Source organism: Trichosurus vulpecula, chromosome 1 (assembly GCF_011100635.1).
Source record: "Trichosurus vulpecula isolate mTriVul1 chromosome 1, mTriVul1.pri, whole genome shotgun sequence".
Taxonomy (NCBI): Eukaryota; Metazoa; Chordata; class Mammalia; order Diprotodontia; family Phalangeridae; genus Trichosurus; species Trichosurus vulpecula.
The window spans coordinates 194088431-194106745 of NC_050573.1; the positions used below are offsets into that span (position 1 = coordinate 194088431).

The following is an 18315-nucleotide window of genomic DNA, read 5'->3' on the forward strand; positions in this document are numbered from 1 at the left end:
ATCATCTCCCTCAACATATACAGGAAAGCAGATTTGGAGGTTTTGTCCCCATAGTATCAACTTCCCTGTTTTAAAATCTCATTCCTAAAATAATTTAAACCTTGTAACAAGGTAGTTCTTAGGTAAATGTGACTTTTTGAGCTTCCATTTAAATTCATTAACTGACAAAGGAGTCATGTGGAATCAATACTTCTTTGAGGGTGCCTGGTCAAGTGAGGCTCTCTATAGCTTCTAATACTAGATGAGTTGTTTTCCTACTTTAGAGGAAAAACAGCTATTTGAATATAATAGTAAAATCTAGTTTAACTATCATTTTCATTTTACTTTAAATTTGAAACTTAGAAAATACTATAACATCCAAAAACAAGATATTTTCAAGGAAGTTGGTATGAATGAGATAAAGTAATGTTCATTATGGCCAGCATCATAATTTTCTCAAGCTAATGGTTTAGCCACATGCCAGAAAGGGAAGGTGGCAGCAAGTGAAGAAAAAGTGATAAGAGTTTTGGTCTTGGAGTTGGGAAAATCTGAGTTCAAATCCTGTTTCATATACTAAATGTGTGATTCTGGATAAACCATTTTAACTAATGAGCCTACTTACCATCTTTAAGATGATAATGGCACCTACCCTAGTGTTGTGAAGATCCAGTAATTTTTATAAAGCATTATATAAATATAACAGTTAAAGAGAAAACTCCTCTAGAACTACAGTTTGGAAATGGAAAGGGATAGGAACTGGCCTGATTTCATTGGTATAGAGAGCTCTCAGTGAGCAAACACCTACCAATAGTGATTTGTAACTTCAGTCTTGCAAGGAACACGGAGGTTAAGCAGTTTGCCCACAGTACATACAGTAAACATACAGAAACAAAGACTAAAACCCAACTCTTCATGGCTTTAATGTAAGCTCTCTCTTATGCCAGCCTGCCTCTCAAACTATTTGCCATTGTGCCAACCACTGGGTGTTTCACATGAATACAAAGTCAGGTAGCTTTCACCTATTTTATTTAGATCTCTTGTTTTTCCAATTCCAAATAAAAGCTAAATATAAATTTGAAACAGGTAAGCACTATTTTTTACCCCAAGGGAGTAGGCTTATACAGATTTACTCCAATAAAGTACTTACTTAAGCAAAGCCTTCTTCATTAAAAACAAAACAAAAAACCCTACACAGTAGTCTTCCTTAGGTTCATTGCACAATCTTAACAAAATGTTCTGTCAGAACCAACTTTGACACTCCAAAAACACTATTTTACAATTTAAGATCACAACTGTTTTATAATTTCTAAACAAAAAAAAAAAAACCAACAAAACCAAAAACAAAAAAAAAAAACAAAAACCACCTTACTGGGTTTTTATGACATTTTAGAAACCAGTATTTCCGGCACAATTTACCAGCTTTTTAAAAAGTGTCATCTCTTCAAGAAAACAAAAATTCTTATGTATGTTTTTTTGCAGCTATAAATACACTTTGTCTTAGTTTAACAGCTGCTTTTTTCGCTACTTCAGACTCCAGGTCTGCTTTAATGTGTATTAACTGTATCCACTCAGCAGAATACTCTTTTTACACAGCAACTTGGGGAAAGAGATCTGAAAGAGACACATTTAAGTGCTAGGAAATAAACATGACCCAGCAAAAATAAGAGGCAAAAATGCCTACAATGAATGAGATTCTTTTTTCATGTGAGATTTCTTTCCCCACTACTATTGTAGCAACCATTTCTGTTCATTAGAATGAATTGGACAGTGGTCTAGAACTGATTACAGCAAGCTAAGGCTGCTTTTTAAAAAAATATATATACCTGTTACATTCACTTCTCACCCTCTGAATACTGATGACAAAATGTTGGGGAGGCATAACCAGCACAAATGGGAAGACCATCACAAATGAATTTCACCTTGTGCTTTCAGATACATTTAAGCATTTCAGTGTACAACAGTCCTTTCACATTTTAGTAAGATGCTGATGCAATGCAGAAATATGCAAAGCACCTTCTTTCACAAGGTCCATGCAGAAGACATCTTTTTTTTTTTAAAGTTCCGAGATACAAATGATAAAAGAAAGATCCAGGATGAAGAAGTTTCACAATGTATAGTGTTCTGTGCATGAGTCCATTTTCTTCTAAACTCTGAAAGAATAAAATGGTAAGAAAACAAGAAAAAAATCGCTGCTGCATTCTGTGATCTTTCCCATTTTGCTGGCCAGTACTCTATTCTGGCATATAAGGGCGGAGGTGATCCTCAACGGTGCCAACTGCCCAGTGGGTGAGCTGTTCCTGTGGCAGGTACAGGCAGATGCTGCATAACTTGAAGATTGTAGCTTTGTTTTTTGGAGTCTGGAAAAGAAAGGAATGGTTTTTTATTAGTGAGGTTTTTTTTTTAAAATGGAGATTAATCAAACTCCTTGCAGTATAAGAACAACATGTAAATACCATTTTGTTAAATAAATCTATGTAATGCTGACTGACAATACAATCTAGTTCTAAGGACAGAGCCCACAACACTTTGGCTTCCAATCTCATCATTCCACAGGAACTATTCTTACCACAGTTATTAATCTCTTAATTGCTTAATCTAATTTTTTCTTAATCCTCATTCTTCTTGACCTCTGAAACATTTGATATTTCATCCTCCTCCTGGATACTCTTCTCTGGATTTTCTTGATATCGGTCTGTTCAGGTTCTAGTTATCTGACTGTTCCTTTTCACCCTGCTTTGATGGATCTTCATCTACTTCACCCATACTTCATACTCCTTAACTGAAAGCTCTGTTATGGGCCTTTTTTCACTCTACAATTTCTCATATCTCCACAGAGATGGGTTCCCTAATCTATACACCAGCTCTAGTCTCTCTTGAATTACAGTCTCACCTCACAGCCTTCTGGACATCTCAAACTTGAGGTCCTATTCAACATGTCCAAAACAAAATTCATTCCTTTTCCCTCAAAACCTTCCTCCTCTTTAAAACTTCCCCTTTACTGGTATGAAGGCACCATCCTCCTCCTAGTTATCCAGGCCCTCAGCTTCAGTGCCACCCTGACTGACTCATGCTACACACCCTAATCCCACTGTCAAATCTTCTCAGTCTACCTTCACAAACTTTCTCATACACATCTCCTTCTCATCTTTCTCACATGGACTACTACAATAACCCTTCTAATTATAGTCTCCTTGCCTCAAGTATCTCCCCACTCCAGTTCATCTTCTATACAGCGGCCAAAGTGATTTTTCTAAAGTATAATTGTGATCACATCTCCATTATTACCTCCAGGAGCACATGTAAAATATTCTTGTTGGCATTCAAAGCTTTTCCTAAATTCTGGCACCTTTCTACCATTCCCCTCCTCTTACACTTTACTACCCTCTATGAACTCTACTATAGCTACACTGGCCCATTTACTGTCCATCTCACAACACTATACTAATTATCCCACATATATGAAATGTTCTTTCTCCTCACTTCCATGACTTAGCTTCCTTCAAGTTTCAGTTCGAATTCTATCTTCTGCAGGAGACCTTTCTAGGTCTCCCCTGTAAGTGCCTTCTCCTCCTAGATTACTTCCCATTCACCTGGTAGATATTTATGTTGATACCTATTTACATGCTGTATTGTTCTCCCTCTCCCCGCCCCCAATTAGAATGTGAGCTCCTTGCCAGCAGTAGTATTTCTGTCTTTTTGCATCCCTTGTGGTTAGCATAGTTCCTGGCACATAGTAAGCAATTAATAAAACCCATTTAATGAATACTATCTATAAAACAAAGAAAAAAATTACATAGCAACAAAATCACATTATTAGAAATCAGAACTAGAGGACTTTCAATCATGAAATGGCTACTAGAGATTAATTCTAGAATCTAGTACTAACAGTAGACAGATGCATTAAGCCAATATGAAAAAGGTTCTAGATGTCTATAGATTAATTTGGCAGAAAATGAGAAATGAAGTGGTTTGGGTAGACAAAAAAATTAGTGCATCTTACCAAATATTAGGACTGGAAAGTTCCCACTCTAAATTGCCAAAAATTTAACTTGTTAACAAAATGTTACTTTGAGGGCCAGCTTTCTTGAAACAGCTATTATTTAAGCCAGGTGATTTGAGATTCCAAATCATCCTTTTGCCTCAATTCAAACAAACATTTATTAAGCACCTAATATGTGACAAGTACTACACCTCAAAATTGCTGGTGCTTTAAAGTCAATGAAAAATCTCATGGTTAAGATATAAAACTTTGTCATTATTAAAATATAAATATCTTGGAAGAGGATAATACATTAGCCATTTTTACCTTAATATGAATGAATTCTAGATCTTTCCTTGAAAGATTTTGAAAGGGTAAAGGGGAAGGAGAAGACATAACTAGGCACCTATAAAGGGAAGAATATATCAAATGGGGAACAGGAAGTACTGGGAAGGCAACAGCTTAATTTAAGAATGTACTTAATAATGACTAAGAATCCATTCCTATTCAAAGGGGTACAAACTAGCCTATCTCTTACTACACAATCTTATGCCAGATGCCATGAAAATCAGAAAATTCTGATTATCTGAATAACTAGGAATAAGCCAAGCACTAGGCAAGGAAACAGGAACCATCGTTTTTCTTTGCTTCTAAAGCTTTTAATTATTTTATGTCCAATATATGTTAAAAATAGTTAAGGCTTTCTAGGGAGAGGATAAGCAATAATGAAGAGCCTGTGCTTGTGCCAGGGCCTGTGCCAAGTGCTTTACAAATAGCTTAACTGATCCTCACAATAACCATGTGAAGTAGGTACTTTGGTCTCCCCTTTTACGGTTGAGAAAACTGAGGCAGACATTAAGTGACTTGCCCAAGGTCACAGGTACAAAGTGAAATTGTATTTGAACTCAGCTCTTCCTGACTCCAAGGCTGTTTTTGTCATCAACAGGCTGGTAACTTTAAAGAGCTAATACCATATAAACTTAAAGGCAAAATGATGTGTTAAGGTGAAAAGTGTTAAATCTGATCTGGAAAACCTGCCTTAAAAGACATAGAGGGTAAAGAAGTTTGTGTTTGAAGGACAGACTTTATTCTTTTGATGGTATAAAGTGGAACTGCTCTTAAAAACCTAAGTTGGAAACTCTGCAACTATGTATAAAACTTTTGGGGTTTGGTTTTGGTTTTTAGCAATAAAGCAGCATGGGCCAAGAATGCACTGAAAAAAAAAGCAGCTTGTGTTATGTCTTTAAGGACCCCTTAAGTTTCAAGTAACCACACAATTTATCTACATTATTTCCTATTTCAGCTTTCAGAAGGGGCAAATTTTAAAAGATTATCACAATACTGTGAAGGACTCCACATTATTAGAAAACTTGGATTTTAAATACATATCTGTTAATTTCTTGTAAATCATCAATTCAAGGGCAAAGCTCACATTTCCATTTAATTTTGAGAGCCATCAAACAAAATATTACAAAGTTATTTACCTGCAAGTGCTGTCTGTCAATGAAGAGAAACACTGACTGGTTAGGATTGTTGACAACAATTCCAGTCTTGTCCTTTCGGCTCAGTACATGCAGAAACTGTTTTTCATAGTCACTGTGATAAAATTCAAACTTGGCCTGTATGAGAAAGATAGTGCTGTACAACCATAATCATACATTACAGTCCATCTTAATGGGAAACTGTTACAAATAAGGTGCCCCCCAAAAACTAGAGGGGTTAGAAAAAACATCTGATAAGTCAAACCAAAAGACTTATAAGAAGGTATCATAACAGCGGAAAGAACACTACATTTGGGTCACAGGTCCTAGTCTGGCACTACTACTTTAGAGAATTTTAGTCAGAGGAGAATACAGATGCTATTTGGTCCAAGTTGTACTTATTCCTTAAAGTGAAGGCCGGATGAAATACAGGAAGGCAGAACCTACTACACTACCTAAAGCATTCCATCCTGGAATAGTGCTAGTTATTAGGAAATCTGCCCTCATATCAAAACTAAGTCTGTCTTTCCAAAGCTCTGTGTTGCCTGAAAATTAAATAAGCATGCCATCCATATTTCAACGAGGCCATTCATAATTGTTGTAAAGTGTATAAAAACCAAGCAAGGATATATCCTTAAGAGTGCTTCAGTAAATACATTCCTTCAAGCTGACACTGAGATATTCAATACTACAGATTGTACTTTGGATATAGTCATTCAACCAATCCCAAATCCACCCAAATATATTACCTTCTAGCCCACATCTGTTCCTAACCACAAAATTAACATGAAAAATTTTGTCAAATGGAGAGCTAGGTAACAAACGTTGAAATTAGACACTTAAAGCTTAAATTCAAAAACATTTGTATACCAAGTTAAAGGAAATTAGGAATTTGGGGCATGGAGAATCTATGCCCCAGTGTGGGTTCAAAGACTGACTTGACACTACCTTTTGTTCCCTTTTTAACTTCAGAACTTGGGCTCCAATTCTAGCTATGCTACTCAGCAAATCTTTTCAAACTACGGACTTTACTTTCTTCAATCAAATGAGAGGGCTGGAATAGATTTCTAGTATACTTCTCAGGCTCTAACTCTAAATCCACTAACTGATGCCTTTACCATCTGTGCTGCCATTACACTGCTATAGCTGCAGAAAAAAGTAGTTTATTCAAGTTGAAAAAAAAAAACAAACCAAAAAAAAAACCCAAAAAACCTCATTTCCATGTTCAATTTCCATTTAAAAATTCTAAATCTTACATTCATTTCTCTTAAGTACTGGAGTTAAAAAATATTCAATAAAGAAAACTTGCTTTGGTCTGTTGAACTAATTCTGTAATTAAAGGCTGTAGCAATGAACATAATGAAACACTAAAGGTGCCAAGCCTCGTTTTTCAAATGCTACTATGTTGTATCTCAACGAAAAGTTTCAGATTTTAGTATCTTAGCCAAAGATTTTGAAACTTTGAATCTACTTTTCTTTCTGTAATCTACACATCAATGAAGCAAGAATATTTAAATTCTTTTCATCCACTGTATTCAAATATATACTTTTAAAATCATCTTACTAAATTTAAGATTATTTAAATCTGCCATCATATATCATACCATGTGGAACTCTCAAATTGACAATTTAGTTCTTTGTTTTTCCATATTTATCTAAGCTGCTGAACTAAGCTGATTCATCCCTTCAATTGTTAAACTTCCTGAACAGCCCACGAAATTCAATATTAGTCAAGTGGTCTATTTATTGGATATCCTTGTTTTATCACCCATCCAGCATCTTAAACATCAGTGGCAACTTCAATGTAGCTGTCTTGTACTGTGAGCTTTTTCTAAGAATTAATTCCATTTGCAATCATTCTTTCCATTAACAAGCACCCATATTTTGGGAACCCCTCTTTTTGGTACAACAGTCTCATATTTAGATAAGCTATCTCCCTCTAGGAAGGGCCTACAAATAGACCAATGACCTCAGAAATGGAGAGGTACAATGATAACTATAGTAAAATATATCAGGAATCAGTCACTGTCCTTTGCCTAGAGAAGACCTATTTTTTTTTTCTTCAAGGGAACAAGCTGTTCCCTATTCACCTAGGAAGATCTAGGAACAAAAAAAGACACTACTTCCTAACTCAGGTTTTTCTTTTAAAATTTTCCAAGTATCGTAGTTCCTTTCTAAATGTTATTACTCTAGCCCACAAACTGTTCTTAACCAACACACAGTGCTACTTAACCCAAAAAAGATTTCACTGTTTAATCAAGGCACTCGTATTTTATTAAGTTTCAAAGAATTTTTTAGAACTAAAAATACCTGAACAGGCCTGAAGGGCTCATCAGATCCTTTCCACCTAGAAAATAGGAGACAGACAATCTTCTCAATATCATTCCGAGGCCAAAGAATGAAATCCATCTCCTGAGTACAGCCAATTACATCCTATACAAAAGATGGAAAACATTAAGGTGTTAAAGGGATCAGCTACAGAATCCTAAGTGAAGAAAACAAAAAGCTTTATAAATTCTAAAAGTTAGTAGGGCTACATATATTATAGTTTGTCCTTATACTTAACAGTTCACGTATTAATGCCAGCTATATTTTACCACTGAACTTATAGGCAAGTCAGGTAGCTTAATGTCTGAATACCATGCCTGAACACAGTAGTAGTCCACTTCTATCCAAGACCTTGAGTGTCAAGGCAAGCAACACTTTCTCTAATCTTCTCCAGGTTAGACTGTCAGTGTTATCACTCTTACTCTTTTTACTATTTAATATAACAAACATATATTATATGTATAATAACATGTTGGGCTGTTTGGTAGCACTAGGCCTGGAGTCTGGAGGACCTGAATTCAAATCTGGCCTCAGACACTAGCTACGTGACCCCTGGGCAAGTCACTCAACTCTGTTTGCCTCCGTTTCCTCATCTGGAAAATGAGCTAGAGAAGGAAATAAAGCTCTCCAGTATCCTTACCCAAAAAACCCCAAATGGGGTCATGGAAGTGTCAGACAGGACTGACTAAACAACAAAAATAAACATATACTAAGTACCACTTACATACAGAACATTTTATGAGGCAATGGGAAAGCTATAAAGTAGAAAGTTTATACATAAAACTATGAATTTTATTCTAGTATTTCTAAATCATTTCCCAGATCAAGCTTCCTGATGAACATAATCATCTGTGGTTTCTAATATGGCCCATCCTGGTAGAGTTAGTCAACTAACATTTATTAAGTGCCTACTATGTGCCAGGCACAGTGCTATTGTGTAACTGAGCTCTCATTTCGGAATTCTGTGTGCACAACCTTATCCTTTTTCCACTCCTTATCAGAATATATTATTTACAAAAGCCTACCCTCACAGTGCTAGTCCATGTTTGAAAGCTACAAAGGCTCACCAGACAAATATTAGTGTTAAAGAACATAGTCTTTGTTTCCAGAAGTTGGGAGTCAGGTGAAAGTCACTAACTTAAATTAAATACAATGTCTTAATGGTGTCATGAAGAGTCAGACACGACTGAAAGGACTGAGTAACTTAAATATGGATCTAAACTGAAAACCTATTTATGACTTTTTTTCCTATGAAAAAAATAAGAGGCAATTAGTGTAGCAGCAGAACCAGAAAGAGATGGGTTCAGATCCTATCTTAGATACACACTGGTTGTATGTCTCTGGACAAGCCGCTGAGTCTTAAAAGACTTGACTAGAGGTCATTGAGTGGTTAAGTTGCAGAGAGGATCCCAACTTTCACTGGTAGACGAAGTTCTCCCTGCTTTATCCTTCCTCCTCACTCCTCCTCTCATCCCTAATTTGGCCCCATTTCCTCTTCTTCCATTCTTGGCCAAGTTTATTATCTATCTTAAGTCTATTCAAAACATCATTAGCTACCTGGACTTCCCATACACATCAGGTTTTACTAAATGTTTTCTGAAGAATTAAAGTTGCAATTTATCCAAAGGACAATAGAAAGCCACATACTAAGCTGTTGCAAACTACCACATAATTACAGGGAAGAGGTAGAAAAATGTACAAACAGAAAAGGAGATGGGTAGGGCTTGCAGTAAAAGCAAGGAATAAATGAACAAACCAGGTCTCTGACTGACTGATATATATTCAATGTCAAGACAAAGACTGTCCAAGAGTAAATTTTTTTAAAGCAAAGAGCTAGAATAAAAAAGGTGGTGCCTTACATGCGTCTCTTGGACAACAGGGGAATGGCAAACAAATGTATATGGAATGTAGTAGAATACTGTTTCTCTGTAAGAGTGATGATTTTGGAGTATCCCAAGTAGTACGAACTTTAAGAGTGAATGGAACCAGAACAATTTACAGGAGGACAATAATATTGTAAAGAAAACAATTCTGAAAGGACTCTCATTATTGCAATTACTAACCTTGTCTCCAGGACTCATGAAAAAACATGTTATCCACCTCCTGAAAGAGAGGTGATGGACACAAGGTACAGAAAGAGACATACGTTGTTTTAAACATGGGTACTGTGTGGATTCGCTTTGCTTGACTATGCTTATTGTTACAAGGGTGGTTCTTTCTTAATTTGGAAGGAGAAAGAGTTGGCAACAGTAATACCAAAAAAAAAAAAAAAAAGGGATCATTGAAACTTTTTTAAGAATGCAAAGAAAAAGGAAGTACAAAACAGAACAGCTTTGAAAGTAACCAAATTATATGCTTTTTAAAAGCATGCATTATGAAATGAAAATTAACAGTCCCATCTAGAATCTCTGTGCTCTGCTGTGTATGGAAATGCTACTTTTTGTTGTTTAAATTTAAAATAAAAATCCAATTAAAAAAAGAATTGATTTAAAATTTTTAAAAGGTGATCAGGAAAGAAGGGCTCCCAGTACACCAAGTAGCTCTTCTGCAGACAATTTTATAAACAAGTATGGATAAGAGCTACAAACAATGAGAAAGCATTTATCAATTACAGTCAGTACCATTCTATCTGAGGGAATATCAAAGACTTATTTCATACCCAGCCATAATCTTAATGGGAATACAAACCCTTTCCCCCAATCCAGAAATACCATCAATACTTTATAAATTTCTACATGTGCTTTACAGTGAAAAAGTCTGAAAAGCTGAGTCCCTAACACCACAATTTTCTTGCCCTTCTAAACAGGCAAGCTCTTTACCAAAAGGTTAATTATGTGAAGCCATCTATAATAAAACTCTTTTGAGTATAAAGTTCTTATTAAATTGGGGGTATAAGGGGTAGTTTTCCAGACCAGACTTTATCCACTGGTACTTCCAAGATGGAAACTCTTCCCTGATGAAGATTAGTAACTTTCAGTTTCAGAGTTGCCCTGGGGGCACTTAATAGATTAAGTAGGTTAAGCATCTCAAAGCAAATAGTGTCAAGAGGCCTTGCTCTCTATCCAATCACTACCATAATGTGGCCTTTATTTTTATTATAGGAACATAATACCTTAAGTGGGTTTTCAATTTAGATCCTAAAGTCTGATGAACACAACTATTTGACATTTAAAAAAAAAAAAACAAAAAAAGATGAGGACTTCAAAACCACTAAGTGTACAATTAAGTTACAAAAGAAGGCTGCACAGGTGAGATTCATAAACAGCTTAAAGGGCAAAAAAGGCATCCTGGATATTTGTATACTACTGTAGTCTCTGTGCTTATACAGTATTTTAGTCATCTCATAAATGCGATGTAATTGACTTCCCAAAAGTAATTATCTGCACAAATATGGAACTGATTCATTCTTATCTAAATACAAAATGTATATGGAAAATTAAAAGCAGTAGAGACCTGAAATTTAGTGTGGTTTTGGCTATCTATATGCATGAGATGGCAACTGCAGGCAGTGGAGGGGAAAAAAACCCCACCTCTCTCCAAGTTTAGAAAGCTAGCTAAGAACCAGCAGACAATAATGCCCCATGGGCAAATTAATAGAAATTAAAAATTAAAACTCATTTGCTTTTAATTGACCACTAACAAAATTTACCCCAGTTTACAGACTTAAGTTGGCCCAATGAGAATTATGAAATAACCTGAATTTCAAGTTATACTAAATACTCAGTTGATTCAAAAGTCAATCTGTCAGTTTGTTATTAAGAGTTATGATCCAATGATATTTAAAGCAAAAAATTCATAGCCAAAGTAGCTTTCCCATTTTAAAGTTTTTTATTTTAATCAAGCTACCTCTACAACTCTACCTATCATCAGGACAAGCGCAAAGGAAAACAAGGCTCCTCACCCTTCGCATGGACTGGTAGCGGGGAGCATGGAGCTGTACTACATCCTTCTGCAAAAGTTCTATGGAACTTTCCAAGGAATAGCCGGATTCTCGCACACCTTTCAGAATATTTTCTTCATAATTGTTCGTCATGACTGGTATCACTTCAGACACTTCAAAAAGTGCTGATTTTTTCTTCTAAAAAAAAAAACAAAACATTTGTATTAGCTTAAGTTTTCAGCTACACACAATCTAGTAACTGCCAATTAGAAATTTAGTGTGAAACACAATTCTAAACCAACAACATTCTTGATTGTTTGCAAAACAAAAAACAAATTCAAGAAGACTTTTAAGAAAAAAACATTAAAAATTTTTATTCTCACCCAATTAAATTTAGACCCTAACATTTCTATATCTTCACTAAAATAACTTCACATTAGCAGTAAACAGAATTTAACCTGATCTTAAAATTGCAAATTTAAACCCCATCTACAAAAAAGAAAAAGACTAATCAAAGAATAAGCATATAACTTTTACTACTTAGCAAAAAGCAGTTTTGGTCTTTCCTCTTAAACATACAAGTATCAACATTTTTAGACAGCAAGTACCAATGAAAACTCAACTTTTGAAGCGTAGCACATTTAAGAACTACATTATTCCAAGTATGACGATCCCATGTCCCTAAGCAAACTCTTCACCACAGTAGTCATAGCAATTGCCTAGTCACTTCACAAAGACAGGGTAAGCCCAGATGAGGTTTCCATAGGGGTCAAAGCTAATCTATAACTGTTAAGAGTTTGAGCTACCTTCTAGCCAAAAATACAAGTTTAAAGCCTAATAATTTGGTTTCTAGGTTGTACTCGGTGTCAGTTTCATTCCTAATTTCTCATACCACAGCAGCTTTTGCTTAAATCATCCAAGATAAAGAGACAGAGATATCACTTCTGTATTTGACTACTGGAGATAATGGTTGTTGGCACCTAGGTTGGATTAATTTTGAGGCTAGCACTTCAAAGAGAAGGGTCTCTAAAATTCACCACTTTGGCACCTAATGCACAGTATTTATCCTTCCTGCACCAGGAACTTTTTTTTGGTTGGAGTTAGGAGAAGCCAAATTTTACTTTTCCAATAGGATCACAGTGTAAGACAAATCCAAGAGTGCATCGTCACACATGACATTCAACAAATGATAAAAGTGCCTACTATGTGGTCAATACTGTTACTAAGGGATAGAGTTCTTGATAAAATGTTTTTTAAATTCAACAGTAGCTGTTCACTTAAGATGAAGCTTTGTTCAACTTAAGCAGATACTTAAAACTAAATCATGATGTATTTAAACTTCAGAGTTGGCTGTAAAAAAAGTTTGCCTTCCTCTTTAAAATTGTTTTCTGAGTAAAAATTTCCTTGTAGTAGTACATCTATGGATATTTCCTTTCTTGTACTACGTCGAAGGGGATCAGTCACTTGGAACCCTCTCATAAAGTGCTATTGGTGCCAATTAGTCCCTTTAAATAATTCTAATACCTCAAATTCAAATGTTACTTTTAAACCTGGTATTCAATAATTTACACGTGACTATATATAAACTTACAAACAATGGTTTCCAATAATGCTACAAAGTCCTATAGCACAAAATTGATTACAAATGGGTAAATTTCTCCCTCCCCCAAATCAAAGTACATGTGTAATAGGGTACTTCATATGTTCATAGGCTACACATACCTTGGACTTAAGAAACACATAGCAGGGGCAATGTCAATTTTAAGCAATTTTCTTCAATTAGTATGCATACCTATTACAGTTAACTTGTTACCCTTTAATAAAGTCACCCAAGTGTTCATGGAACAAAAAGTTTCTTAAGTTACCTTCTCCTTGAATACAAAGGCAATATACATCTTGAAGTCAAACTGGTCAGCTAGAGATTCTTTTTTCTTTCTAAGCTGAGCACGAAGTCTGTTCAGAGCTTGTTTCTTCCGGGAGTTTGGGTCCCCCATTTTGTAAAATACAGGTGGTACTAAAGCCTTTGGAAATTGTCGCTAAACTATGGGCACTTTTTCTTAAGACTCAAGTACAACAGAAACAAGTCGTTTTATTCCTGCTAATATGACTGAATAGCTAAAACAGCTGTAACCCAAAAAACGCACCCCAAGCAATTATGAGGAGACTATCATATTAGAGGGCTAACAAAAAAAAATGCCATCCAATCGTGTCTTGGACAGTAAGATTTTGGAATGGATAGGAATGGGGAAGGAGAAGGGTAGAAAGACAGGAAAGAGTTTGAATCAAAAATTTTGAACACACATTTATGGGAGACAACTTAATTGCCAAAATAAGGGGGGGGGGCAAGGAAAGTAAATAAAATTAGAAGCCTTTCATCAAGATTTAGGTGTACAATAAAACACAGCTAACACCAGCCCAATCCTTTAAATCCATCTGGTGGGGTAGTTTGGTTTCTGGCCCGTTTAAAAAGGAAAAGGATCAAAAGGGGAAAGGGGAAACTGATCCCCGATTTTTTTTTCCAAGGGTAAGTGAATGAAACTGAAATATCCAATTGGGTTTTACCCAGCCAGACCCATGGCTGTGGTATCTAATTATGGTTAGTATTTCAGATTTCACTATTGCTATGTATCGCCAGTGCTTGTTATTGATTACACTTGGTGGAGAGCAAAGAGGAAAGTGCGAAACCGGTAGAAAAGGAAGAGAGGTACAGGATTTCCCTGCAATAAACTACAGTGTACACCGGGGGCGGGCAGCTGTTACCCAAAGGAGCCAACAGAAAAAACAGCGGAGTCATTACCAACTTCCCCATCACCCACATTTTCACCCTTAGGCGGCTGCAGCTGCTGCCAAGGAGGATCATGATGGCAGGAGGAGGGGGGATAGAGAAATACCGTTTCTTATTCCCGCTCTGTGGTTAAGTCTGATTTAAGTCCGGGATCCAAATTTCCCCCAGCCCAGTGAAGAGTGCGCTACATTCCCCCAGGGTTCCTTACTGAACTTGACCCTCTGTCTCTCTCTCTCTCTTGCAGCCCTTGCTCACTCTGGGAGGTGAGGAGTGCGATTTAGCTGTGGGTGACCATGGCAGGGCAGGTTGGCTCTCCCGTCCCAGGCAATGGCCAGGGCCACCACCTGCCCTCTACCCCGCCCCCACCCCTTTTCCTCAGCGACTCACTCGCACCACGGGAAACTTAGGGTCACTCGGGGTTTCGTTCATCTCATCGTGGAAGCGATTCAAGCCCCCCAACCCCCGGTAGGGGTGGATGGAAAAAAAGAAAAGTTAACAATTGAGAAAATAAAAGTTGTTAGAAACAAAAAATTTAACAAAAAGAACCCTCCCCCACCCCCCCTTTAAAAAAAATCCCGGTTTTCGCTTAGTTTTCCCTCATGTTGGGCAGATCATGTTCCCAAGTATTGGTTTAGGGTTCAGGGAGGTCTAGGAAAGGATTTTCTTTTGTTTTTGTTCCTTTAGGAAAACAAAAACAGACTGAGGAGAGGGCTGGGGGCAGGCTTGGGCTGTTTGGCTGGGATCCCCTTCCCTCTGTGTCCCCGCAGAGACCGGGACTCACTGACCGACTCTCTTCTCTCTCGGGTGGGGTGGGCTCGGGCTTTCTTAGCCGCAGCCTGCGGGCGGAGCGGTGGCGGCGGCGGCGGAAGAGGCGGCGGCGGCGGGGGCGCTGCTAGCAGCACGGGCAGGAGCCATGTCAAGAGAAAACCACCAGCCAACTGAGCCCCTCCATCCCTGCTGCAGTGCGCACTGTGACCGGGCCGCCCGCGCTGCTGCCGCCGCTCAGCCCCCACCTGGGACCCATAGTCTAGCTCGGCACCCCGGCGGCAGCTGAGGAGGAGGCGGTGGCTGCGACTGGGGAGGAGGCAGGGAGAGAAGAGAAGGAAGACAAGAGGGAAGAGGAGGAGGAGGAGAGAGGGGGGTGGGAATAGCGCTGGCGGTGGGGGAGGGGAGGGGAGGGGACCCTGCACTAAGGTCCGTCAGCCGAGTGAGCCCCAAGAATTAAGTTATTCCTGTCCGAGCATCGGCTCTCGCTTCTCTCTTCCCCCCAACGAGCGGGCTCCGGGCTCCCAGGAAAAGAACGAGGTTGATGAGGATAGGGGAAGAAAAAAAAAAAAGCTGATGCAACAGCGGGTGGTGGGCGTCGACGATGGTACAGCCTCGAATTTTTTTTTTTCCCACCCCCACCGGTGGTTGCGGAAGCGGCGGCGGCGGCAAGCGCCTCCCGGGCCGGGGCAGTAACGCGTTTGAGGGAAGAAACGAGAACAAACAACTTAAAATGGCAGCGACGGTCGCTGCGTCACCCGCCCCTCAGCGGTGCCGCCCCGACGCCACCGCGGCTGCGCATGCTGCCGGCCGGTACCACATGCGTCACAGCAAAGGGGTAGGAAGACAAAGACGAGGGAAGATACTTGGAATAAAAGGATGAAAAGGACAAAATTAAAATGGAGACAATATCTATAATTTAATTAAATTAATACATCATGTAAATTAAGCTTCTATCATGAGTTAAAGGCCTTGGAGACGAAGAAATTAATAAAAGAAATCCCCCCCCTTTCCATTATGGTTTCTCCGAAGGGCGTGAAGGGTGTCCCCGCCACTCCCTCCGCTCCCTCTTGGAGGGGTCGCGTGTAGCTTCCAGCTTCCTCCCTCCTCCAGTGACGTCAGAACCCTCGGTTTCTCCCCCACCCCCAACCCCCCACGAAGCACCCGGATGGAATTGTAGAGGACGGCTGGGGGAAGGGAAAGAAAGTAATAAGTACCCGGCTTGGCGGCTGAGGTGGGAAGTCGGAGTTGGGAGGAGAGGGACTCCGAAGTAGGCTTCAGGACATTCTATTGCGGATATTTCTGTTCCAAACTGCTAATCAGTCCCCCCTACCCCATTGTGGGGATCTACAGCGGGGATGGGGGGGATGGAGGGAAGCTTTTTGTAGCCAATTCAAGTTCAATTCCATCATTGATCTTCCGGGGAAACTGCTACAGCCCAAACTGCCCACTGATCTTCCTTCCCTTTGCCTCGTGGGGCCAAGCCCTGCGGAAAGTGCGCCGGGCTTGGAGCCGGGACCTGGCTTCCAACTAGAATGCTACTTTTTATCGGAGTGGATGACTTTGGGCAAGTCACTCTCAGAGCCTCAATCCTTTAATCGGTAAAATGGGAGGGGTCGGACTAGCAGGCCCCAAGGAGGGTGGGGGAATGAAAGATGTCCCTCTCTAGTCGCAAGAGCGGGGTCATCTTTCCTTACCGCCCTTATGCCCCAGGCTAAATTCTGCATTGTGCTTGAAACTAGCTCCAAAATCTCACTTTCCTTGCTAAATTGTGGCGAAAGGGAGAAGCCGCTTACAATTTTTGTTTTGTTTTCCGATTATCTGATCGGATCTCCGAGTAAATCGGCTGGGCTTCCTCTCTTTCCTAATTGTTTTGAGAAAGATCTGCACCTCGCTCAGTCCGGTAACTTGGAGGGGGAAAATGTAGTTTTAGGGGATTTTAGTCACCGTTGTTCAAAGGAGCGGCTATTTCGGAGGCGCCCTGGCTTCTACGTAAACGCACAAAACTACCAAACATTAAAGTGACTCTTCTGCAGCCCCTGCAATAAATCAAAACGTTAGACTTTTACAAGTATAGCTATCTTGACTTAAATACATCCTATCAGAACCTTAGTAAGGATTTTATGACCCCACCCCACCCCCAAAGTATATGCTTTGGTTTTCTTTTTTTTTAATAGACTTCCCGTATTCTAATTTGTTATTATTTGAGCACCTATGTCTTATCTCCTTTACTAGCTCTTAAACTCTTCCAGAGCTGGGACCTATGTCATTATTTTTGCATCTTTCCCAGCACCTAGCAGTTTTATTCAATCTAACAGACTTGAGTCAGCCCTGATAAAGTGGAAAATATGCTGGATTTCGAATCAAAAGAACCTTAATTTGATTAGAAGCTCAGCCACCTAGTCACCTGTGTGACTTTGGGCAAAGCCACTTTCCCCCTTTCTGCTCCTTAGCTTCCTCATCTGTGAAGACTCTGGACTAAATGACCTTTAAGGTCCTTAACCAGGTCTACATCTATGATTTTTTTTTCACCCATGATCTTTTGATCCTATGACCTACCTACTGGGGAAAGGTATTGTTCAAGCTTTCCGTGATACAAAGATGAAAAACAACACAGTGCTTTTACTCTCAGGAATTTACAATTTGAGGAAGATAGAAGACTGGAAGTTGTGTCTGAAGTTTTTCGTGACCAGAAACAGGGTAATTGGGGAAAAGAGAAGGTTTGGGGTAAAAGGTGGGTTCAGTTTTGGATATATTGATTTTCAAATTGAAGAGGTTAAGAAAAATGATGATGGTAGGGAACCATAGGTTTCTAGGGGTGCTGGAGATCCCAAAATACCTACGCTGTGGGTCCTGTCGAAAGAATTCAACTCAAGCCTTCTCAGCCAAGGAAAAAGACAAAGTTTATTAAGGGTTTGAAATAATGGATTGTCCTAAGAAATCCCACCCTTTGTGACACCTGTTTGAATCTGACCCCCTTCCTGGAGGCAAGATGAGACTTGCATACACAAAGATTGTGGGAGGGATTGAGAGGTGGTCTGGGGTGACTAGAGGAGGGGTTTAGGGAGGGTCTTGAGGAGGAGTCTAAGGAGGAGCTTGATGGGACCTGGATGAGGTC

At 39.0% G+C, this 18315-nt stretch overlaps 1 protein-coding gene across 1 annotated transcript; it reads right to left on the reverse strand.

Moving 5' to 3' along the window:
- Positions 1-988: 988 nt before the first annotated feature.
- On the reverse strand, positions 989-15993 carry C1H6orf62 (chromosome 1 C6orf62 homolog). The gene is made up of 5 exons (XM_036766055.1): positions 13513-15993; positions 11669-11845; positions 7750-7872; positions 5443-5577; positions 989-2336 (listed from the first exon to the last, which is right to left on the reverse strand). Exons 1-5 carry the CDS (start codon positions 13639-13641, stop codon positions 2211-2213), a joined length of 690 nt encoding a protein of 229 aa, XP_036621950.1. The 5' UTR covers positions 13642-15993; the 3' UTR covers positions 989-2210.
- Between the last annotated feature and the right edge of the window lie 2322 nt (positions 15994-18315).

Excerpts from the sequence above, each read along its gene's own strand:
- C1H6orf62 (XM_036766055.1), bottom strand. The coding sequence starts at position 13,641 with ATGGGGGACCCAAACTCCCGGAAGAAACAAGCTCTGAACAGACTTCGT. Across the intron at positions 5,578-7,749 it reads AGCCCTTCAGGCCTGTTCAG|GCCAAGTTTGAATTTTATCA; the intron begins GTATTTTTAGTT and ends TTTCTCATACAG. Across the intron at positions 2,337-5,442 it reads TTGACAGACAGCACTTGCAG|ACTCCAAAAAACAAAGCTAC; the intron begins GTAAATAACTTT and ends TTTCTTTTCCAG.